At 38.5% G+C, this 23,118-nt stretch overlaps 1 protein-coding gene across 1 annotated transcript in view; it reads right to left on the bottom strand.

Annotated features, from left to right (window-relative positions):
* Positions 1-1,290: 1,290 nt before the first annotated feature.
* Positions 1,291-23,118, bottom strand: part of slc35e1 (solute carrier family 35 member E1) — a 35,271-nt gene continuing 13,443 nt past the window's right edge. The window contains exons 2-6 of the mRNA XM_048614092.1: positions 14,810-14,880; positions 12,883-13,020; positions 11,223-11,348; positions 7,107-7,352; positions 1,291-6,610 (exon numbers count right to left, since the gene is read on the bottom strand). Of these exons, the coding sequence (XP_048470049.1) occupies positions 6,365-6,610; positions 7,107-7,352; positions 11,223-11,348; positions 12,883-13,020; positions 14,810-14,880 (827 nt within the window). The 3' untranslated portion in view covers positions 1,291-6,364. The remainder of the gene's footprint in view (positions 6,611-7,106; positions 7,353-11,222; positions 11,349-12,882; positions 13,021-14,809; positions 14,881-23,118) is intronic.

The raw sequence follows: 23,118 nt of genomic DNA, 5'->3' as shown, positions 1-23,118 counted from the left end.
ACCAGGCATTGTACCACTATCTGATGAACAACTGTTCACTCTTCATTTGCAGTTTGTGAGAATGTCTCCATTTCCTCTTAGAATTCCAATTTAACTCCCTCAGCTTCAGGTCCAATGTTGGCTAATTGTGGGACTTGCATAACTCCAGGTTTGTTCTTTGAACCTCAGTTAAGGACTCACCACTTATTTAAATTATCTACATCTTTAAAGAATGTTTTGGACACTTTAATGCCTGTTTCTAGTGTTGATCAGACTAGCAACAGCCTTTGTTTAGGTATTGCTTTGATCAGCACACACAGGAAAAATACAGAACTCCTTCCTGTGATCTCTGGGTCTTTAACCTCAGTCAGACCTTCTGTGATAAGTGAAGCTACAGCCTTCACTTCTGCTGAATCAGAATGTAGTAGCAAATCAATGCCATCGTCAGATGACTTCTGAACATCCCTACTGCTGTTGTTCTGGACATTACACCACATTCTCATTACACTTTTTACGAAGAATTGATATTTAATCTCCACCTTTCCATTTATTAAAACTCTTATTATCGATGAACTGGCCTGGATTTTCCACAGGTCAGACATTGTCATTCCAGCATATATCTGAGGTGTACATGGGGACCCTGAGAAATCCCCAGCATAGCAGACTCAAAGGTAATTGCCTGGAAAATTGAATGTTCTGCTGGGCTATTCCTTATCGCCTGGAACCTTCCAAAAATAACAAAAAAACAATTGTTGGAGAAACTCAGCATGTCTCATCTTTGTGAAGAGAAAACAGAATTAACATGTTGAGTCCAATGACCTTTCTTCAGTATCCATTTAAACTGGAGACTTCATTGGTCCCATTGAAGTTAAATGAAATACTTGGAGTATTAAACCCATAATTTAATCCCTGATTGACTATTCAATAGACCCCATTCTTTCCTCATACACCTTAAACTACACCTTTCCCCCAGACCTTGACCCAACAATCCCATCCCTCCCCAGAACCCCTTGCACCTTAACCCTTACCACTTGGCACCCTACCCTTCCAACACACAAGCATCACACTTATGTACTTACAGTTTGACTTAGGCCATCATTGCAAAGACAGGGTATGAGTATGGAAATATTAAAATGTTGCCCTGTTAGAACTGGGGATATTACTTAGACTAATGCAAGATTTCAGCACGTGGATTATTGCACTCAGTGTCAGAGGACACCCACCCAATGACCCTCCGATGTGCCCACAAGACTACAAACTGCTTGCTGTGCAGAATCTTGACTGTTGTTTGAAATGAAGACATTCTAGTGCTGGCTTCTCCTTTCACTTTATTAATTTAAGAGTCACTTTTTTTTTTCCATTAACATTAAAAACATTCCACAGATAGACATGATATATTAGTGAGGGTTGGCACACATACATTCACCTCCATTGACTTCCAACCATTGACCGCGAGAAACAATACTGCCACGTGGGGGAAACGTGCAATAATACATGGATCTGGAAACATCTTCACACATTTTAAAACATCACAAATTAAAAGGGGAAAAATCCTAAAGATATCCAGTTTTTCAAACAGGTCCCACTGCTTATGTATTTTAGAGTATACAATGGTGAGAACCTTTCTCGAAAAGTAACAAAAGAAAGCAAAGATCTGAATCAGAACAAGAATCATGTTTAATACCAGGGAAGTTTCCCTTTCACCTGCTAGTTAGGTGGCACAAAACAGAGTGGTCCAAACAGAAATAAAAACAGAAAATGCTGGAAACACTCAGTACATCTGGCTTCATTTGAGGAGAGAAAAAGAACATAATTAATGTTTCCCATCTATTACACTATTTTCTTCTCCCTCGCTCTCTGCAGTTGATGCCAAACCTGCTGAATGTTCACAGCATCAGAGAAAGCTAGAGCAGCAGGTCTGGCAGCGTCCACGGAGAGAGAGAGAGAAACAGTTAACATTTTGTATCTGGTACAACTCTCCTTCAGACTTCTTCCTTAAAACTGCAGAAGATAAAAGTTTTGAAAAAATAAAACTTGAAATATTATTTCTCTCACCACAGATGCTGCCAGATCTGCTGAGTTTCTCTCGATTTCTCAGTGTTTGTTTCCGATTTCCAGCATCTGTAGTATTTTGCTTTTATGTGAATACTCAGAGCATTCTCTGTTCTAATTTCAGATTCCCAACATTTGCATTTTTCTTAAACTTTATTTATAAAACGCACACTGATGCCAGAAAAAGGTGCAAGGGGCAAATGCAAAACCACCAATGTCTCCACTCAGCACTACATTTTTTTAGATCATGTATTCTGTCTTATACTTTGAGACTAAAACGAATTTATTTTCTTAATTCACTTTTAGATTGCAAAGCACAATTTTCACCATAATGCATGAGAGAGTGATACAGCTGCACTAATCATGAAGTTAATACCAATGAGAAAATGAGTGAAACTTTGAAGTGATGAATTGCTCAGCAATATTTCCTCCTTAAAACTTCAAAAAGATGACAGTTTCAATCTAAAAATTAACAAAGACTTGTTAATAAAGTGAATTTCATCTTCTATTAACATCTGATCAAAAAATTAAGCTTTAGAAATAATGAGGAAGTCAGGAAATAGCACCTCATTTTCTCTCTGGGTACCAAGTTCCTGTAATCCTCAACTTCTACCCTTGCAGCCCAAGCACCCTGTATGTAATTTCTGAAAACATCTGGCCAGTGTTTGGTCACTTAGAACATTTCACTCCACTGATTATGTAAGACTGCACAACACACAATTGACCGATTTCAATTCGAGAAGCAAACCCTGATTTCCTATATTTGTGACAGAATTTTAGCTACAGAATTATCCATTTTATTACATATCTCCATTCATTGAGATAATCTCTCCAAGTCAGAACAAACTTGAACTCATTTTTAAACTCATCCCAGTGATCTATAACAAAGGAATATAATTCACTGGTATTTTCATACAGCCACTATACAATCGAAAATAAACACTCAGAGGTAGACTTAATTTCAAATTTCAATAGTATTTACAAGAAAATGTCACAAAGCACGTTAAATAAATGCTATTCCTGAACTGGATCAAACAGTTCAGTGTTTTGGGGAATAGTGATTGCTCGAGTTAATTCTCAGTTAGGACTCAAACAGTGTGGATGATTATGCAATCCAGTTGTTCCACAGCTGAAAGTAATTGTAAAGTTGCCAAATTGAATGAGCGCTTCTCCAGCATTCACTACAGGTTGTACCATCATGATCTAAAAACAGGTTTACAAATTTATCACGCATAAGTGGAAAATAAGTGCACAGTCATGACTGAAAACAACTGTGATGGCTCCTAGAGAAATCCAAAGGTTATTCTATATAATGTGTGGATTTTGTTTTTTTTAAAAAAATGAAAGACTTGCATTTATATAGTCTTATTCATGATCTCAAAATCCCAAAGTGCTTTACAGACAATGAAGCACTTAAAGGCAGCCACTGTTGTAATATTAGAAACATAGCAACCAATTTATGTACAGTAAGGTCCCATTAAGTACAAATGCTAATGACTATTCCTGTAGTAAAGAATAACTTGCAGCCTAAATCCATTGCACAGTTTTGCAAGACAGAGACAAAGAAAAAACTTCAACTGTACCTTGAGAAAGTTGGTTTGATAGGTGTGGGGGACATGGACTGATTTTAAGAACAGGAATCCTTACTAACCAGAAGTAAATAATAAAATCAGCCCCTTGAGATCTCAAAAGCCCACTTGACCTTTAAAATGTACAGAGATTTTTGAAGTAGACATGCAGTCAATGGACAGGATCAACATGGTGATGGTATCAGGTACCATGTAAAGATTAGTTTTCACTTGAAGTGGCCGGGAGCACTGACTCCTCAGGCTCAGTAAAAGACTGAACAAAGGAGGAGCACTGTTTTCCCATTTCCTTCTATCAAAGAGATTAAGTACTTGCAGGGTGTCAGGCAATAAACAGAATTTCCTTACTTACTGCAAATCAGGCCACCACCTTCATTCATTCTATGACTCATGAAACTTCCATGAAGGTAAGTGCTTACTGGTTAGCTTTAATTATAATTATGAATGTTAAAAAGTACATCTCCTATTCATAACATTCAGAATTTCACAAAAAAATTGTAATGCTTTGCTGAGTGCATCTTGAAACTGCACAGATGCTGCAATGATCACGAGACAGCATTAAAAATAAAGCAATGAAACTGGAAATGGAACATATTGTTAGGACATTTAAATTGGATACAATTCAATGTGAGAAAAAATAGACAAAGACAGTAAGTCTGACAGAGAAAGAGTTACATAGACAATGTTAACAAAGCATGTAAAAAAGGCTGTGAAGAAACAAGGGCAACAAAACTGTATAATGTGCAAATCAAAAATAAATTCCCTTTTAGCCAGTACGACCATTGGTCACTCATTAATAACAGTGATATCTCTTTTTGATCAGTGCTAACTTCCAACTTGGCCAAATGACTTTGGTATTTACTCATTCTGGGATTTGCAAGCAACAGGTTTCATTTATGAAGCAATTTAACGTAACTTTGCAATAACAGGTACTGGTACTAGATTCAAGCAGCAAATTCAGAACAAACTGATTCTTGGAGAGAAAGCAGCGTAAAAACAACCAAAGGAAAGGAAACTGATTCTTACGAGTTTGTGAATGGCACAACATCGGGTTTAGAATTACAGCAAATAGTACTATAAGTATGCAGCTGTGAAGACAAACAGATTTATGTTTCATATATATATCCTTCTTGGAAAAAGCACACTCCCAAAATGGCAAATATATCTTTTCTTCACAGTTGTAGGCTGACTTGCTGAGCACTTAAAGAAATTTCTTTTTTTTACTTCAGTTTCTGATTTGTTCATTCTTTATAAGGAGACTGAGTGCTTACATTTGTTCCCACCCTGAACTTGCACATCATTCCATTTTTTATTACATTGTGGATTTGCGCTAACTCTGCATGCTGAAATCTCCTTACCATTATGGACCTGAAATATTGCAATACTCATCGGACTGATTAAAAAGAAAAAAAACTGAAAAATCTACATTTATCCAGTGCTTTTCACCATCATAGCAAGTCCTGAGTCCTTTACAGCCAATTTATTACAAAGTGTAATGAATGTTGTACTGTAGGAAATGTATCAAATCATTTGACAGACTGTGCTGTATGCAAACAGCAAATGAGATAATGCCTTGATTATCAGTTTCTGGTGATATTGTTGAGGGATAAAAGTTGGTTAAGATAGTGTCTTGAATAGTGCCATGGGATCTTTTACATCAAATAAAATTGCAGGGCTTTCGCTTAATGTCTTATTTGAAAAATTAATACCTTTGACGTCACAGAGCTCCTTCAGTACTGCATCAAAGTGTCAGCTCAGATTCTGTGGTCAGATCTCTGGAGTTGGGCCTAAATCCACAACCTTTAGAGTTAAGAGTGCTAACCACTGAGCCAGTCTGAATCAAATTTGTTCCAATTCAATTAAACGTAACTGTGTGGGGACACAAGACAGACAAAGTGCAATCAGCAGTTTGGTCACCATATCAGATTGTTAATATTGGTTGCTCACAGAAACTTTAGTTGCTATGCTAAATTGAATTATTTAAACTTAGTGTAATCATAATGGAGTCTACCTCTGCTGTACACACCAGTTTTTTTAAAAATTTGGATTAAATCTGGACTGACCTGGGAATATATGGTTAACAGACAAGCTGGGGTACTAAGGGGATATACAGGTCGTACAGGAACATCTCAACTTCAAGGTAATGGGATTTCCCTCCTCCCAATGGAAAACTCATGGATACATTATATTTACATTACAGTGTAGCAATTATTGGATTCATTTGATCAATACTCCCTAATTCATGAATCACAGACAAATAAGTACCTATCTGCCTAAACAGATCATTAACAAATCATCACCTGTAAAAATGGAGGAACTGCAACAGTAGACCTTCTGACGAGGTTTTGGGTGGTGGTTGCGGGGTGGGGGGGGGCTGCGGGGGGAGGTGTTTAATATTGGGCTACTTGGGTCTTTTAATGATTTTAATATCTTTATCGTATTTCTCTAAGATGTTCTTGTGCAGGTAGTTTATAACTTAACCACAATAATGCTTATCTGAAGTAAACATCTCACACGCTCTCCCCCCCACTCCAACAATTTCGAGGCAGAATGAACGCCTCACATGCACAAAACAACAGACAAGGTGCAAAATGTACCTTCATCAAAGTCTGAGTTACAGTGTTCTCTTCATTACCATAAAATAAAAAAAGTAGGGCCTCAGACCGAGACCTCTTTCTAAAATCTATGGGCTAACCAGGAGTTCCTGATTGTATGTAGAATAAGTTAAGGGTGAAGTTAAGACATGTTTAGACATCAAAGCGGTTGGAAACATGAGTGGTTCCAAGGGCACTTTGCCGGTTGTACTGCAACTGTTCAGCCAGCAGGCCATTCCGTCCATACTGGTAGTCCGTGTATTGAGAATACAGCACAGTCCCATTCATTTGTCCCTTCTGATCAACAGACAGTTCTTCATGCCGATCAAGAGACACAAGATCCCCAGAGGTGACTGGGAGCAACTTTCTCTTGGCTTCTTGGTTGGCATCATATTTAGCCTGTTTTAGAAAGAGATAAGAAGTTAGTGGGGATAATTTAAAGATTAATTCTCATTTTAAAAGACTGAATTGTGCCAAACGCCTCTGGGTGAGTAATGGTTGAGTCAGGAGGGGATTGCTTTCTCATTTTATCTATTAATAGCACCGAGTTCTCTCAGCAGATATAGTGAGGCAGAAACAGAACTTGCCTCAGCGAACATCACTTTCCCTACCCCACTGGCTGCCTCAATTCTGACAGATTTCTTGCTCTGTGCTTAAAACACACAGGATAAGACAGGAGCAGGACACCCTGAGAACCAATAACCTTTTATTCTCCTGTGGCCGATTAGGCCACTGACACATGCGGTTTAATATTTGCAGATAAGAACGTCACTACACATTGTGGCAACAGACAAGAGGTCAGTCGATCCCTGGGAACTGCACCTCAATGCAGATCAGCATTAGGAGGAAACAGTAGATTAGAGCAGTGTCTCATTTAAGAATAAGGCAGACTGACCTTGTTATAGGCGAAAACCCCAACGATGGCAGTCATCATCCCTATGACATTGGTGGAAGTGACTGGGTTCTGCAGCATGATTAGCGATACTGAAATCACCATGATCCTCTTCGTGGCATTGGCCACAGAGTAGCTGAGTGGGCTGATGAGGTTCAGAATACTAAAGGCAACCATGTTTTGAGCAAAATTACAGAAGCCACTGATGATAAGCAATATGAGGGTCCAGTACCAGTGGGAGACATCAGTCTGGAAAAGACAAGCAACAAGTCGGTGACACGGTACATCTCTGTGCAGTTATTACTAAATATTGCATAGAAAATAATAGAAAACTCATTATTATTCTTTCCCAATACATTCCCAATCCCCTAACTATAATACTGTTAAAACTTATTTTTGTATCTTCCCCTTTTTCCATGATGGTCAGATGGAAGAGTGGTCAAAAGTCCAGGAGGAATATCTTCCACTTAAAAACAAGAAAGAACAAGCCAGTAAAAATACACATGAATTAGTAAAGAAATTAGAGTAAAATGAAACCAAGAATAAGGAGCAGACATTCTTTAAGTATGTAGATGATGTCAAAAGGCAACACAAAAAGGTTCAGAAAGAAATCAGAGACAATTAGGAACGTTGGGAAAGCAACTAAATGAAATTACCAAGGAATATAAAAAAAATTCTAGACACAAAATGACACAAGAAAAATCAGGATAGAGAAAGGACACACCATAAACCTGCAGGTAATGACAGTGAGCAGAAATATTTATTACTTAACCTCTCTGGTCAATAGAGAGGCAAAAATAGCAGGAATGAGCTCAACAAAGAGATCTAAAAAGATATCAAAACATCTCAGAATGAAAGATATTAATGATAATTTTACAGAAGATAAAATGCTGGGTGCATTCAGCATACCTTAAAGTTAATGAAGAGATATCAGAGACACTATAGCACATAATTAGAAATTTAGTAGCAGAGGGAATAGTGCCAGAGGACCTACAGGCAGTTCATGTGATTCCAAATTTAAAAAGGGAAATAGATAAAGTCCAGGCAAACATCAGTTTTACTCAATATTTGTGGGTAAGTAAAAAAATTAAATCCTTATTCAAAGAAGCGTCAGAAAATGAAATCCTTACTCAAAAGATGCATCAGAAAACTGTCTATAAACTGAAAATACAATTAAAAATGGTCAATATAGATTCCAAAAGGGAAGATCACGTTTGACTAATGAATTCTTGAAATAAAGTGAAAGGGTAAACAAGATGCAACAACCTAGAAAATTTCCCTAGTAGGTCCTGTCCACAAAATGCAGGCCAAATCCTACATAGCAAGCACAATATATTTTCAAAAGGCCAATAATATGTTTAAGCTACATTTAGAGTATTGTGTTTAGTTTTGGTTGCCACACTATAGGAAGGGTGTGCAGGCTTTGGAGAGGGTACAAAAGAAGTTTCCCGGGATGTTTCCTGGTTTGGAGAGTATTACCTGTAAGGAGAGGTTGGAAAAATTTGGATTGTTTTCACTAGAGTGGAGGCTGCGGGACGAGCTGATACAAGTGTATAAAAAATATGACTGGCATGGATAAGTTGGATGATTGGGAGTCTTTTTCCCAGGGTGGAAATATCAAATACTAGGGGGCATGGGTTTAAAGGAGTTGTATGAGGCAAGCTTTTTTGTTTTACACAAAGGGTGGCAGGTGCCTAGAACATGCTGTCAGAGGAGATTGTAGAAGTAGGTACGATAGGAACGTTTAAGATGCATTTAGGCAAACACATGAACAACAGGGAATACAAGGGCATGGACCATATGCAGGCTGATGGGATTAGTTTAGAATGGCATCATGATTGGCACAGACATTGTGGGCCAAAGGATTTGTTCCTGTGCTGTACTGTTGTATGTTCCATATTAATCTCTCAACCGAGATTAAAATGTGTGGGGTCAGGGAACATACAGCAGAATGAATAGCAATTTGGCTACGAAATAGAAGAGAAGGTAGGGGTCATAGGCAGTCATTGACAGTAACAAAACATACAAACTGGTCATCCACAGGATGGGTCAGGGATCAGCATCGTTCATCATTTAACTAAGTCGCAAGGACCAAGATTTGAAAGTACAAGATACCACTTGGGGGTCATAATTAATAAAGGGGGAGCAATAAAATACAGGAAGGATTGAATAAAATGAAGAACTGCCTTTAATTGGCAAATAATTGTCAGTATATAAGTGCATGATGTCCATTTCAGGACAAGGGTCAATATACTCCTTGGAAGAGAGTATTGATTTAGTAGAGAAGCAGAGAGATTTGCAGGTAGATGGACAAATCACAAATCAGTGATGCAGATTAATAAAGCCATGAAAAAAAGCAAAGGTTAATTGTTTAGAGTTAGATTTGTGTAGTATGGTTAGATCACTCTTAGAATACTTGTCTCATTATAAAAATGATATAGAGGCATACAAGAAGGTACAAAATGTATTTATTGGGACACGTCTGGGATGATTTCCCAAACTAGCCACACCTCCAGTTCTGAGGAAGGTCGCTGGACCTGAAACATTAACTCTGACTTCTCTCCACAGGCGCTGCCAGATCTGCTAAGCTTTTTCAGCAATTTATTTTTGTTTCTGATTTACAGCATCCGCACTTCTTTCAGTTTTTACACTTCTAGTCAAGCTGTTCCAGCACAGTTGCAACACTGGCATCTACGTAGCAACATAGAAAATTTCCCTAGTAGGTCCTGTCCGATTACCGTCCTGTCAGACTACTCTTAATTATCCGCAAAGTAATGAAGGAGTCGTTGACAGTGCTATCACTCATTATTTGCTCATCAACAACCCGCTCACCAATTCTCAGTTTATGTTCTGTCAGGCCCACTCAGCTCCTGACCTCATTACAGCCTCGGTCCAAACCTGACAAAAAGAGAACTAAACTTGAGGGGAAGTGATGGTGATTGCTCGAAATCAAAGCAGCATTGATCATGTGTGGTGGTATCAAGGAACTCCTGCAAAATTGGAGTCACGTGAATCAGCAGGAAAAGTCTCTATTGATTGTAGTCATATCTAACAATGGGAAATGACTGTAGTCACTGGAAACCGATCAACCCAACCACAAGACGTCACTGCAGGAGTTCCTCAGGGTTTTTTCCTAGGACCAAATGTCTTCAGTTGCTTCATCAACGACCACAGTAGCAGTACCTAGCATTTACGAGAAGCACTGCAACAACTCCAGATTCTTTAGCATCTTCCAAACCTGAAACCTAGAAAATCAAGGGCAGCAAATCTGTGGAAACACCAGCACTTACAAGTGCCCTCCAAGTCACTTACCACCCTGACTTGTAAATATAATCGTTATTCCTTTAGTATTGCTGGGTCAAAATCCTGGAACACTCTCGCTAACAGCATTGGGGAAACGACCTACAGCACATGGACCGCAGTGGTTCAAAAAGACAGTTCACCACAACCTTCTCAAGGAAAATTAGGAATGAGAGCAATAAATGCTGGCATAACCAACACTACCCACATCCCATGAATGAATGAAGAAGAATTTAAAAGTTATACCTAACTGTAAAAGATTAAACAGACTTTTGAAAAGAGGAAAAAAAAAAAAAAAAAAAAAATCGAGAAATAACCTGATAGAGGTCTTCAAGTCTACAAAAGGTTTGATGGCATAGGAGGAGAAATATGTTACTGCTTGTGATCAAGGGTCATAAATAAAAGATAGTCACAAATAATCTACAAGAGAATTAAAAAGAAATCATATTTACTACATGAGCAATGCAGAGACTTGGACTAATTAACCACGCAGTTAGGAAATTTAAGTTTGATTAATTAAATAAATATGGAATAAAGAGTTATTATGGGTGATGGTAATCATGTAAATACCAAATTTTTGTTTAAAAATTACTCATTGTTTTCACTAACATCCTTAAAGGAAGGAAATCTGCCATCCTTACCCGGCCTGGCCTATATGTGACTCCAAACCCATAGCAAAATGGTTGACTCTTAACTGCCCTCTGAAATGGCCTAACAAGCCACTCAGTTTAGGGATTGGCAATAAATGCTGGCCTTGCCAGTGACACCCACATCCTGAAAATGAATAAAAAAAAAGAATCAATATTGACGTTCACTCACTACTGAGCTGTTTACAAAAAATGCAGAGACATCGACAAGGACCCAAGTTGGAACCATAAAAACGACAGCATAACATCCGAGGATATACAGGAGTCGAAGGTGATGCATCCGTGTATCCCTCAGCACCTACAGACAGAGCAAAAACATAAAGATGTGAACAACTTCTATGAAGCAGTGTTTAATATTGATTAGATCAGGAGGTAGATATATTTGTCTGGAAAATAGATGTTACCCGCATTCAATATTTGTATTTTGGATGCACTGTAATAGCTATAACACATACTCCATTCTTATATTAAAAATAATGTATTAAAATATTCTGTGACAATTTTATGTTTTGATGTGTTGTGCATTAAAGCAATTTAGCACCCATCTAATTTTAACAAAAAATACACGGTCGATCTGGTAGCATCTCTCCATAGTATTTTCGGTTTTATTTCTGATTTCTGGCACCCACAATACATTGTTCTTGTACCAGTTATATTTTACTTGTTTATCCAAGGGATTTTAATCAAACACTGACTGGCCAGTGATAAGAGACTTTGATGCTTGGCAAAATATCACTTATAAGTGTCTTGAAGAGGATTGTTAGTGTAATTGACACAGGTGAACATAAATGATGAAATGTAGTAGATGTTGTACTCAAAAGTCTTCCATTGTAATTCTATTTATGGTGCTACTGGCCATCACAATTTGGATGAGATATAGGAAGCATGGTTAATAAGTTTGCAGATGACACCAAAACAGTAAAGATTACCTCAGAGTACAATGGGACTTTTGATCATCTGGGCCAATTGGCCGAGGAGTGGCAGATGGAGTTTAATTTAGATAAATGCAAGGTGTTGCGTTTTGGTAAGACAAACCAGGGCAGGACTGCGGACAGTTGTCAAACAGAGACTTAGGGGTGCAGGTACATAGTTCCTTGAAAGTGGCGTCACAGGTAGACAGGGTGGTGAAGGTGGCGTTTGGCACACTTGCCTTCATTGGTTAGAGCATTTAAGACATCATGTTGTGGCTGTACAGTACATTGGTGAGTTTACTTTTGGAGTACTGCATGCAGTTCCGGTTGCCTTGCTTTAGGAAGAATGTTATTAAATTGGAAACGGTGCTGAAAAGATTTACAAGGATGTTACCAGGACTGGAGGGTTTGCACTATGGGGAGAGGCTGGATAGGCTGGGACTTTTTCCCTCAGAGCTTAGGAGGTTGAGGGGTGACCTTGTATAGGTTTATAAAATCATGAGAGGCATAGGTAAGGTGAGTAACAAACGCACCCTTTTCCTAGGGTGGGGAAATTCAAAACCATGGGGCATACTTTAAAGGTGAGAGGAGAAAGATTTAAAAGGGACCTAAGGGGCAACCTTTCCACACAGAGGATGGTGCATGTGTGGAATGAACTGCCAGAGGACGTGGTAGAGGCAGGTACAGTTACAACATTTAAAAGACATTTGGACAAGTACATGAATAGGAAAGGTTTAAATGGATATTGGCCAAATGCATGCATTTGGGAGTAATTTAGTTTGGGAAACCTAGTCAGCATGGACGAGTTGGACGGAACGGTCTGTTTCCGTCCTGTATGACTTTATAATCAGATCATAATTATCCCAACAATTACAAAGCCAAGGTCATGCCAAGACTCGGACTTCAGAGGGAGCTCTTTACCTTCTTCGAGAAGATGTTCTGAAGAGAGAAGCAGAGAGTGGCAGCAAGTGCACTAATGAGTCCCCAGACATCAAAGGAAAGTTCAGTCACTGTTGCTAAGAAGACTCCGGATATTATAGGAATCAATGATATGTAGACCTGCCAAGAAGGAAATTCAATGGTTAGGACATGGTGGGAAGTTCCAACTGAATGCACACAATCCTGATAAAGATTAGTGCTTATTCATCCAGAAATTGATCCCCATCAAGATTTGGATCAATTATTCTTTGTGATGAAGCAGTGGAGCAAGAAAAAATTGCTATTTCTTAAAAATAACCATGGACTTTGTCACTAGATTGAAGAATAATTGAAAAGAACTTAAGAGTTTGCATCAATTGTAAAGTGATTAATTGTAATTTTCTCAAGAAAGACATAATACTGGGTCACATGACCTGGTTACTCTTGTCCCAGAAGCAGTACCGATAAGAAGCAAGCCAAGATGTGTCACTGGTAAATATAAAGGAGAGCTGCAGCAGAGGTAACAACACAGCAGTAACAATAACTGTGTTACACACACAGTAAAGCAGAACAGAAAGCCAAAGTTAGGTAGGGATTATGACTTTGTTTTCTCAGATGACCAGAACACTCAATGTGGATTACTAAGGGGGTCCAATGAAGGCATCTTTGGAGAATCTGTGTCATTTAAGACTGTCATGATCTGAATTAAGGTTCTCAAGAGCATGCCGCTCAGGTGACAACAGTCCCTGTGGGCCTTACATGAAGACTGCTAGTGAACATGACTGAAAGGTCATAAGTAGGTGAGTGGAGAAGAGAGCGAGAGAGTGCGAGGAAGAATGAGAGTGAGATCCTATGTTCTGGAGGCCGAATTAGAGAACTTCGGAACTGCACATGGTGTCACATCTGTGGAGGGTGATGCAGGTGCTTACGTAAGAGTCATTTTTCATATGGAACATTTAAAGTGAAATTTTTTCACCTGAAACTAAAGTGAAAATATTCGAAGCAATCTGTTTCTTCATTTATACTAACACTGATTTTTAACATAAAGTTATAAAATGTGAAATTCTCCCAATTCTGGGAGTTGTTTGGTAGCTCTATTTTTCATTGACTCTAGCAAGATTATAATACTTGAATCAACTCATACACTGATGCAGAATGGACTCAAAAGCATCTTAGAAAACATATATTTTCCTTCTATTCAGAATTTCCTGTTCTGCAACAAAATCCAAGGCACTCATCTTTATTTTGAATGCCATCACTTTTTATAAACAAACATTCTTCACATGGACTCCAGTCTTTATATGACCCAATTTGACTCTGATTATCAAAGTGACTTTGTCATGACTGTTTACTGAGAATGAGATGATGTGTTTTTTGCAACACTTTTAATTTATTGAAGCAGTGACTGTTTCTCACAGGTACTCATACCAAAGTCACTATCATCCGGGATTTAAAAAAGATTTCTTTGTGAAGGCTTTGGGCATCTTTATATCACCAACAAAAGATAGAACCACTGGCATTGCTGTTGGGGTCCTCTACCGAGGATATTCTGGAACAAGACACCTCTCTTCCTTTAACAGGTAAGTGACTGAACCAGTAGAAATACTGGTAGAAAGCTCAATTTCTCTCTCTCAGAGTAGCGCAGATCTTCGAAAAGAAGAGGAAACAGCTTGTGTGCAAATTCCCACACAACGATTATAAAAAGAACATTTTTAAAAAAATCACTTAATGCCCTCATGCAGATTAAGAATTTTTATTTAACATGCATTTTACAACTAAAAGCAGGGTATCAGATTTATTTATCCCAACTCAAAACCATTAGTTTCCTTGGATGATATGGAAGGCATTTGGGAGTGAGCGGAAAAAATTAAATTCCTAAAATGTAGTTTACAAATGCTCATCAGTTCCGCAGAATCTCAGACCCACTTACCTTTGTAGTTTGCTTCTCTTTCATGATGAGACGGGACAGAAGAACCACCCAAATAGGCATGGTGGCCTTGACTAAGGAGAAAAACAAAGTGAGGGGAAGGGAGTTAGAATCAACTCAATTCAATCTTGTGAAATACCTGACTGATTTCTGGAGGTTTTTATTAAGGCAATCTTTGCCATCATCTCAGTGCAACAGCTCATCAAAATATCTATCCTGTGTGCATCTCATGCTAGTCTTTCATGAGGACCCCACAAACACACACCGGAGTCAACAACACATTTCAGAAAGACTGAAGCGCCTCAGCTTTGTTTTGGGAGAGAACTTGCACAACTGAATGGAACAGAAAGATAATGAGACACCGAGATAACAAGAAACACACATCCCAACGGTTACACGTGAAATCACGGTGGTAGGGACTGAGAATAAAGGATCAATTGCACTCAGTTAGAGGTACCCCCTCAGGAGGTTCAAAACTCACATCCCATTCTGAAAACTTCAGCACAATATTCAAACAGATTAAGGCTGACGGAATGTGGAGTTTGACTGATCCAAAATGACACTTTCACTACGTTCTGTGAATAGGTTTACACTGTTAGAAGGCCTCCCTCCTTCAAGTCATTGCTCAGTTTACTAGCCAGCTTTAAGCACTTGGAGAAGTGAGTTTTAAAAACTCAGTTCAGACAGATGGGATAAAATTACACATCGCATTGGCTAAGAACCTGACATGAAGTGAGTCTGGGCAATCTTAATCTTGTTCTTCAAATAGGGAATGCTGGAGACAAAGTAGTTTAGGCAGCACCTGCCTAGAAAACAGACTTGTGTTTTGACAATACATTACACCTGACATGGATTTATTAAGGGAAGGTTGGGACTGAGCAACCTGATTTAACTTTTTTGAGGAAGTAGCAAAATGGACTAATGATGGCACCATATTTGAAACAGTCTGCAAGGATTGCCACAACAGTAGAACTTTTGATCAAGGTCCCACATGGCAGACAGGTCATAAAAGTAAAAGCCCATGTGATCTAATGGAAAGTAAAAAGCTGGATCCAAATTTAACTCAATGGCAGTTGATGCATTGCTGCGAGTGGAAGGATGCTTCCAGCAGGACTAAGTACTAATTGCCCTGTGTTCTTTTGTATAATACATCAATGAACGATCTGTTCCCCCTAGTACGGTTCAATAACAGTGCAGGCGATTTAAAAGAACTGCAGAAAGATTACAGGGAAATTGAACAGGGCATTTTTCATCTAAAGAGTGGCAGGGGCCAGGAACTCAACACCTGAACTGGTGCTTGCTTTACAAATCATCAAATTTATAAATGTTAACACTCAACACACAATAATCTGTAAGGTTAAGAGCTGGAAATAAGAGCTAGAAAATGGAAATAGGTTGGATAGCGTTTTATGACCATTACAGCCACAACAGGCCAAAAGGTCTCCTGTTTGTAGAGTTCTACGATTTTATACTGAATATATTTTCAGTATTTTCTTTATGTTTCAGATTTCCAGCATCTACAGCATTTTAAGTTTTAATCCTGCTCTTATTAAGCACAGGTCCAAAGCAGTCCAGAATCTTGAATGGGGCAAGGGAACGGAGAAATCATCAAATTCCAAATGAATTATCACATGCTTCACAAATGAGTCTTCACACCTCAGCCGTACAATGCTGATTGCACAAGACTTTGAAATAAATGCAGCAAACAGCAAGTTCAAAGTTGGAACAAGGCTCCTTTTATAATCAGATCATTCTTGCTTGAAATGCTGTGTACATGACATTCTGACCGGGTATCTACTGAAAACACTTTAAGGTGAATAAACATAGCATTAAGTGTGTTATTCACTAACTTGCCATTCACATTGGCTTTGCATTAGCCACAAGTGATCAGAATAACAGATCCTCAATAAAACGCGTCAAAACACCACAGGACACAATTTACTGATCAATCTCAAATCTTTTAAGTAATAAAGGTATTAGTAGATAAATTGCATGCTTATCTATATATACAATGGCATGAAAACAGTAATAAAAATCATGAGACAAAAAACTGAAATGTATTCAAATTAGCAGGAGAGTTGTTTGGAATTGCTTACAGAGATTACAGAATACTTTTATTTGTCAGCAGTTATTAGGTTCTTGATTTGCTTAATTTAGTAGAAATCTAAGCACTTTCAAGGAGAAACAAGGTCTCTAACAGTTGCTTAAAACGCGCATAGTAGAAATTTGGGAAATACAGTCGAGTATTACACCCAAAACAATTGCTGTAGGAGACACACCGATATCACTCAGACCAGCACAGACAATCAAGTCCACAGAGCTTCAACAGATTCCCCTATATTTGAAGGCTTTCATTTTGGGGCTAGCGTAAGCAGGAGAACTTCCTAACCACCTTCAGTTACAAGGATTCAGCAAAAACACTTCAATTTAGAAGCTAATAAGGCAACATCCTTTCTTATAAACAATTATTAAACAGGTAAATGCTGCTTGGTCAGTGATAAAAGAATAAATAGGAAAGGGTAAGTGAATCCTATACTGGTTTCAAGGGGCAGATATAGTCTGATGAAGGAGCTGGAGGGTACGGTCCTGAAGTCCCATGTACTTGCACCATTTCCGTTCCAAACCTTCTGAACATCAGTGAAGACCAAAGGAGCAAAATAAGTACACAATTAAGTGGAGAGATTTAAGATTGAAAGTAAGTTTTTTTTTTAAATTTAGAGCCTTGAGACACCTTGTAATGCACAAATAGAGTTCATGATTAAAAAGGACCATGGACTTGACAGGTTGAATGCAGAGAGGGTTTCCCCTTGTTGGAGAATCTACAATTTATAGTAGAGTTTAAGAGGAAGGGGTCTCTCACTTCAGATGGAGATAAGGAGGAATTATTTTGCTCCAAGTGCTGTTAGCATTTGGAATTTTCTCCTACAGTAAGCAATGGAAGTGCCTGATGCAGAAAAGGAACTAATCTTCTAGCTTAAAGTGTAAATAGTGTAAGGGCGGATAATTTATGATGCATACCAAAAAAATAACAGCAACAGAAGTCAGGAAGCGTATCTCAAATGCAAGTGAGGCTAAGGCTGGAATAAGGAAGGCTAAGAGTAAGCGTGAGGAAAGGATGGAAGGTTGCACTGGAACAAACAGTAATATGCTCCTCAAACTGATTAATAATTAAAAATGGAGTGAAGGATAGAGTGGAGACCGTAAGGAACAAGCAGGGTAAGCTGCTCACTGAAGCAAAGGGTACAGCAGAGGTGCTAAATGAATACTTTGCTTCTATCTTTACCAAATTAGAAAATGGTGACAATGGCCCATTTAAAAATGTAGATACTGAGCAGTATAGTGATAGATAAAGAAGAGGGGCTATAAAGGTTGACAGCACTCCAAGTAGAGATTGCTGAGAGGGGTAAGGGAGCAAATCATGGAGCCGTTGACAGAAATTTCCAGGCCCTTCTGAACACAGGATTAGGGTACTGGAGGATTGCACATGCAATGCTGTTATTAAGAATGGGACAAAGGATAACTCAGGAATCCACAGATTTGTCAGCTTGACATCAACAGTGGGAAATCTGAAGGTGGCTATAATACCGGATAATTTAATACAGTCATAGATACACACATAGAACAGAATAAGCTAATACTAGGCAATCAACATGGCTTTGTCTAGAAGTCATATCTGGCAAATTTAATTGAATTCTTTGATGAGGAGACACAGGCAGTGGATAAGGTTAGTGCTGTGGACGTTGTATATTTGGACTTTCAGAAAGCATTTGATATGGTACCACATGACAGGTTGGTTAGCAAATTAGAAATATTTGGAATCAAGATTACAAAGGGATCTTGATCAATTGGGTCAATGGGCTGAGGAGTGGCCGCTTAATTTGGATAAATGCTAGGTATTGCATTATGGAAAAACAAACAAGGGCTTGTAAAGTTAATGGTAAGGCCCTGAGCAGTGTTGTCGAACAGAGAGACCTGGGAGCTCAGCTGCATGGTTCTTTGAAAGTTGCATCACTGTTAGACAGGTTGGTAAAGGCGGCGTTTACAGCTATTGACATTTTTGGACAGCAGCTGAAAATTTCAGGTAAAGGGCTAGCACAAATACGGTGCTGTAATACTAGCTGCATACTGTATATCTGGTGTCCTTTTATCTCACATCTCCAACAGGGAAGAAAGAAGAAAAGAAAAGCAACTTGACAGATTATCTCCCATTAAGATTAGGCTCACAAATCATGATTTAGAACAGCCATAGGCCTGTATCAGCTCGGAAATTACTACACTTTCACTGAAATATGCAAGTGAGCAATCTTTCAAAGGTTGCGTACGTTTTGTTACCTCCTCTTTCCTTCATTTTTGGGTAATCTCCTTTACTGCACCTGCTGGAATGGCTGCATTCAATTTAAAGACACTATCTGCTCTCCAGATGATTGAATTCTCACAAAGCAGGTCAAATCTGTTATTAGAGGTGATATAATTAAATGGGAATGGATCAGTAAACAACAAAAATAATTTGGTTGTGTTCATCTTTCACTCTCTAACAATTCCTTTCATCACTATCTTCCTCTGACTTGCACATTTTCTCAGAGTTCTTTTCTCCATCTCTAGTTTTTTCTCACTTCACTTCCTACAATTTTGCCTGTTTCTATGCTTCCAGCTCTGTCTTTCATAGCACCTCCTGATCCCAGCACAAATATAAACTGACAATTGCACTTATGAAAGATTTAGGAGAAATTAGGAGAAGGTTTGGGAAAAATTCAATATTTCTTCTGAGCACTTGTAAAGAGCCTAGGTACCTAAATTTGAAAGACGTTGCTGCATTTATATGCAACTTAAGGTAGACAGGGTACCAAATTAAGGAACAAAAACAGAAGTCACTGGAAAAGCTCAGCAAGTCTGGCAGCATCTGTGAAGAAAAATCAGAGTTAACATTTTGGGTCCAGCGACCCTTCTTCAGAACCAATTTAAAGATTCATCTGAAAGATGGCATCTCCAGATCCAACGCTGCAGTGACAGCCTCAATTTGTGCACTCAAGTTCCAATGATGGAGACTGAATCAGGAACCTTGACACTTAGAGGTGAGAATACTACCACAGGATTCCAGTCTTTGAACAAGCTAATGAGAGTGAAAACTTCAATTTTTTAAAAAAAGGACTTAATTGACATTGCTATTATTGGGATGGTTGTGGCATTGTGGCAATGTTCCTGGATTAGTAATCCTTAGGGCCAGGCCTATTCATTTTCTGGGGACATGAATTCAATAGAAATTCAGAATTAACAGCTAGTATTAATGGTGACCATGTAACCTTTGTTGATTATCATAAAACCCATCTGGTTCACAAATGTCTTTTAAGAAAGGAAATTTGCTGTCTTCCATCAGAAATAGGCTAGCAGTCACAACTCAAAGGCAGTCGGAGATAGGCAACAAATGCTGGCCTTGCCAACAAGGCCCACACCCTATGCATGAATAAAGAGAGAAGTCATAAGGTGAAAACTATTTTGCAGAAAGATTATTTAAGAAAACTTTACTTTAGGTGAGTGGTAATTGGAGAATGTCAATAGAACAGCTACAATATGCACAATTCATACAAGAATAGGTTAACGTTTCAATGTTGTGGAGTTGAAACTCAGCCAAAGGAACTATACATCCTGTTTGTTACCAAAAATGGGAGTACATTGGAAGCAACTTAATAACGAGCAGGTAATTAGTTAACAAGTAGAGACAGAGCAGGGAAGACAGGTACATACTCAAATTGAGTGGATGTATCCAGAGATGACTCTTAGGAATCTGTATTCGAATGCAGCTTTTCACGATGTTCAGAAATCTTGGATGAAGTACTAAAGAACCACGTCAAGTTTGTTGGTATTCCTTAAACATTTAAGATTGGTTACCTCCAATTTTTTTGCGCACTAAATTTTGTTCCCTTAGATTCTAGCTGAGCAGGCATATGTGACATAGTAAATGATGCAGATGGAAGCAAAAGTTGCAGTGATATTGATTAAGTAAGTGACAGGGCAAAACTGCGGTAGAGGTTAATATGAGGAAGTGAGTGAGATGTTATCCATTTTGAATAAGGATTGACATGTCAGAGTATTTTTTTTAAATAGTGACAAGTTATTTAACAAAGATCAGAAACATTTTGACAGGAGTTCAGGAACCATTTTCTCACCCAGAGTGTGGTGGATGTCTGCATCTCAGTGTTCATTCCATTTTAAAAAGTGCTTGAATATGTACTTTAGGCACCGATGCTTACAGGCCAAAAATCAAGAGCTGGAAAATGGGTTAGGCTGGATTGCACTTTCCCACTGCTAAACATAATGGGAGGAATAGACTCTGTCATACAAACATACCAACAATGTCATGAAATTTCTTATGTACTAAGTTTCTAGGAGTTAATGTAAAGTGTTATCATTCAGTCAGGTATCATTCAAAAGGAAATCCGAATACTTTGTTTTAACCAATACTGTTATGGCACAGGTTTTCATGTTTTTCAAAATAAAACGCACTTCATTATTTATGGAAGTCTTGAAAAAACATGTACCATTAACTTAACAATATAGTTCACAACTACATGCAATGTCATACAGGTCCACTGCACAGAAAAAGGCCTTTCAGCCCATTATATCTGTGCTGGTCCACAACAATAACCTAACTACTCTAATCCCAGTTTCCAAGACTTGGCCCATAGCTTTGTATGCCTTGGTATCACACGTGCACATTTAAATACACCTTCAATGTTATGAGGGTTTCTGCCTCTAGCACCCTTACAGGTAGTGACTTCCAGATTCCCATCACCCTCCAGGTGAAAAGGTTTTTCCTCACATCTCCTGCCCCTTGTCTTAAATCTATATCCCCTAGTCATTGATCCCTCCATCAAGGGGGAAAAGTTTCTTCCTGTCTACGCCCCCCATAATTCAATACATCTCAATCATGTCCCCATTTCGATCTCCTCTGTTCCAAGGAAAACAATCCCAGTCTGTCCAATCTGTCTTCATTGCAGAAACTCTCTAGCCCAGGCAAATCACCTCTGCATCCTCCCAATGAAATTACATTCCTTCTATATAATGTGGATTCCAGAACTGCACACAATACTATATTGTAGACTAAACAACATTATATACTGTTCCAGAATCACCTCCCTGCTCTTAAACTCTGTGCCTTTGATAATAAGGCAGAGTATCCCATATGCCTTCTTACCCACTTTACATACCTGTTCTGTTACCCTAAGAGACTGACAGACATGCACACCAACGATCCTCTGATCCTTGGTGCTTCCCAGGGTCCTATTGTTCATCACACTGCCCTCACACTTGTCTATTATGCACTTTGCTTTATTTGCTCAAAAATTCTTACAAGAAACATCAATCTAAAAGTTCTATAAGATCACTGCCACAGTCTTCTGGAGAGTTTTTGTCAACTCCTGCTCTTCTCAGAGGTAAAACTGTCATTAGCCCTCGCTTAACTGTGGATGCCTGAGACCCTTAGTCTGTGTACTTTCCAACACATCTGCGATTTTTATTTGAGGCCCACTTCAGATTCTCCTACAATCTTCAAACGAGGAAATCTATCATGAAATTCATGTTTTACTGTGTTGGGAATGCAGATCTATCCAAGTGTCATTTATTTTAACCAACTTCTTTCATTGGGAAGCAAAGCACACAAGATCCAACCTACAAACTTCTCCCAGGAAACACCCAGATTAACTGAAACCACAGGGACTTCATATTCTCCACCTATCACTATCGGGCTACATAGCCCCTGCCTTGACCTATCTCCTAACTGACCTTCAAGACAATTATCTCTCATTTATTATTTCTCCATTTAACTTAGCCCTGCTGTTATTTTGAAGCTGTAGTTCTTTTGTTTTCACTCTATTAAATAAATGTGTAATTTTCTGGTCTGTTTTTTTTTGGCATTTTGGCAATTACTAAAGACAGCATTTTAATTACAGTACATTTACCGCAATAATCTTCTCAATATTAGACACTGCCTAAAAAAATAATAAAATGAATCATAAACTAGATAGTCGCAACAATAGAGATCACCAAAGCCTAGTACGTAGTGCAAAAAGTGATTCAAAAAGTAAATGGAATGTTCGGCTTTCTTTCTAATTCAATGTTTTCCAATTCGACGCTTTTCAGTGGTGACAGGAGATGCAAAGCATTGATGGTCTGAAGCTGCTTAATTCAATGTTGAGTCCAGAAGACAGTAAAGTGCCGAAAGAAAGAATGAGGTATTGTTCCTTCACCTTGTATTGGGTTCTCCTACAACATTCCCACTAACATTTCTTCCTCCTGTGAAGGCCTCTGACATATGC

Source organism: Rhincodon typus, chromosome 29 (genome assembly GCF_021869965.1).
Source record: "Rhincodon typus isolate 14 chromosome 29, sRhiTyp1.1, whole genome shotgun sequence".
Taxonomy (NCBI): Eukaryota; Metazoa; Chordata; class Chondrichthyes; order Orectolobiformes; family Rhincodontidae; genus Rhincodon; species Rhincodon typus.
The sequence above is the reverse complement of the archived record's forward strand: the minus strand, read 5'-3'. Positions and strand labels throughout refer to the sequence as shown.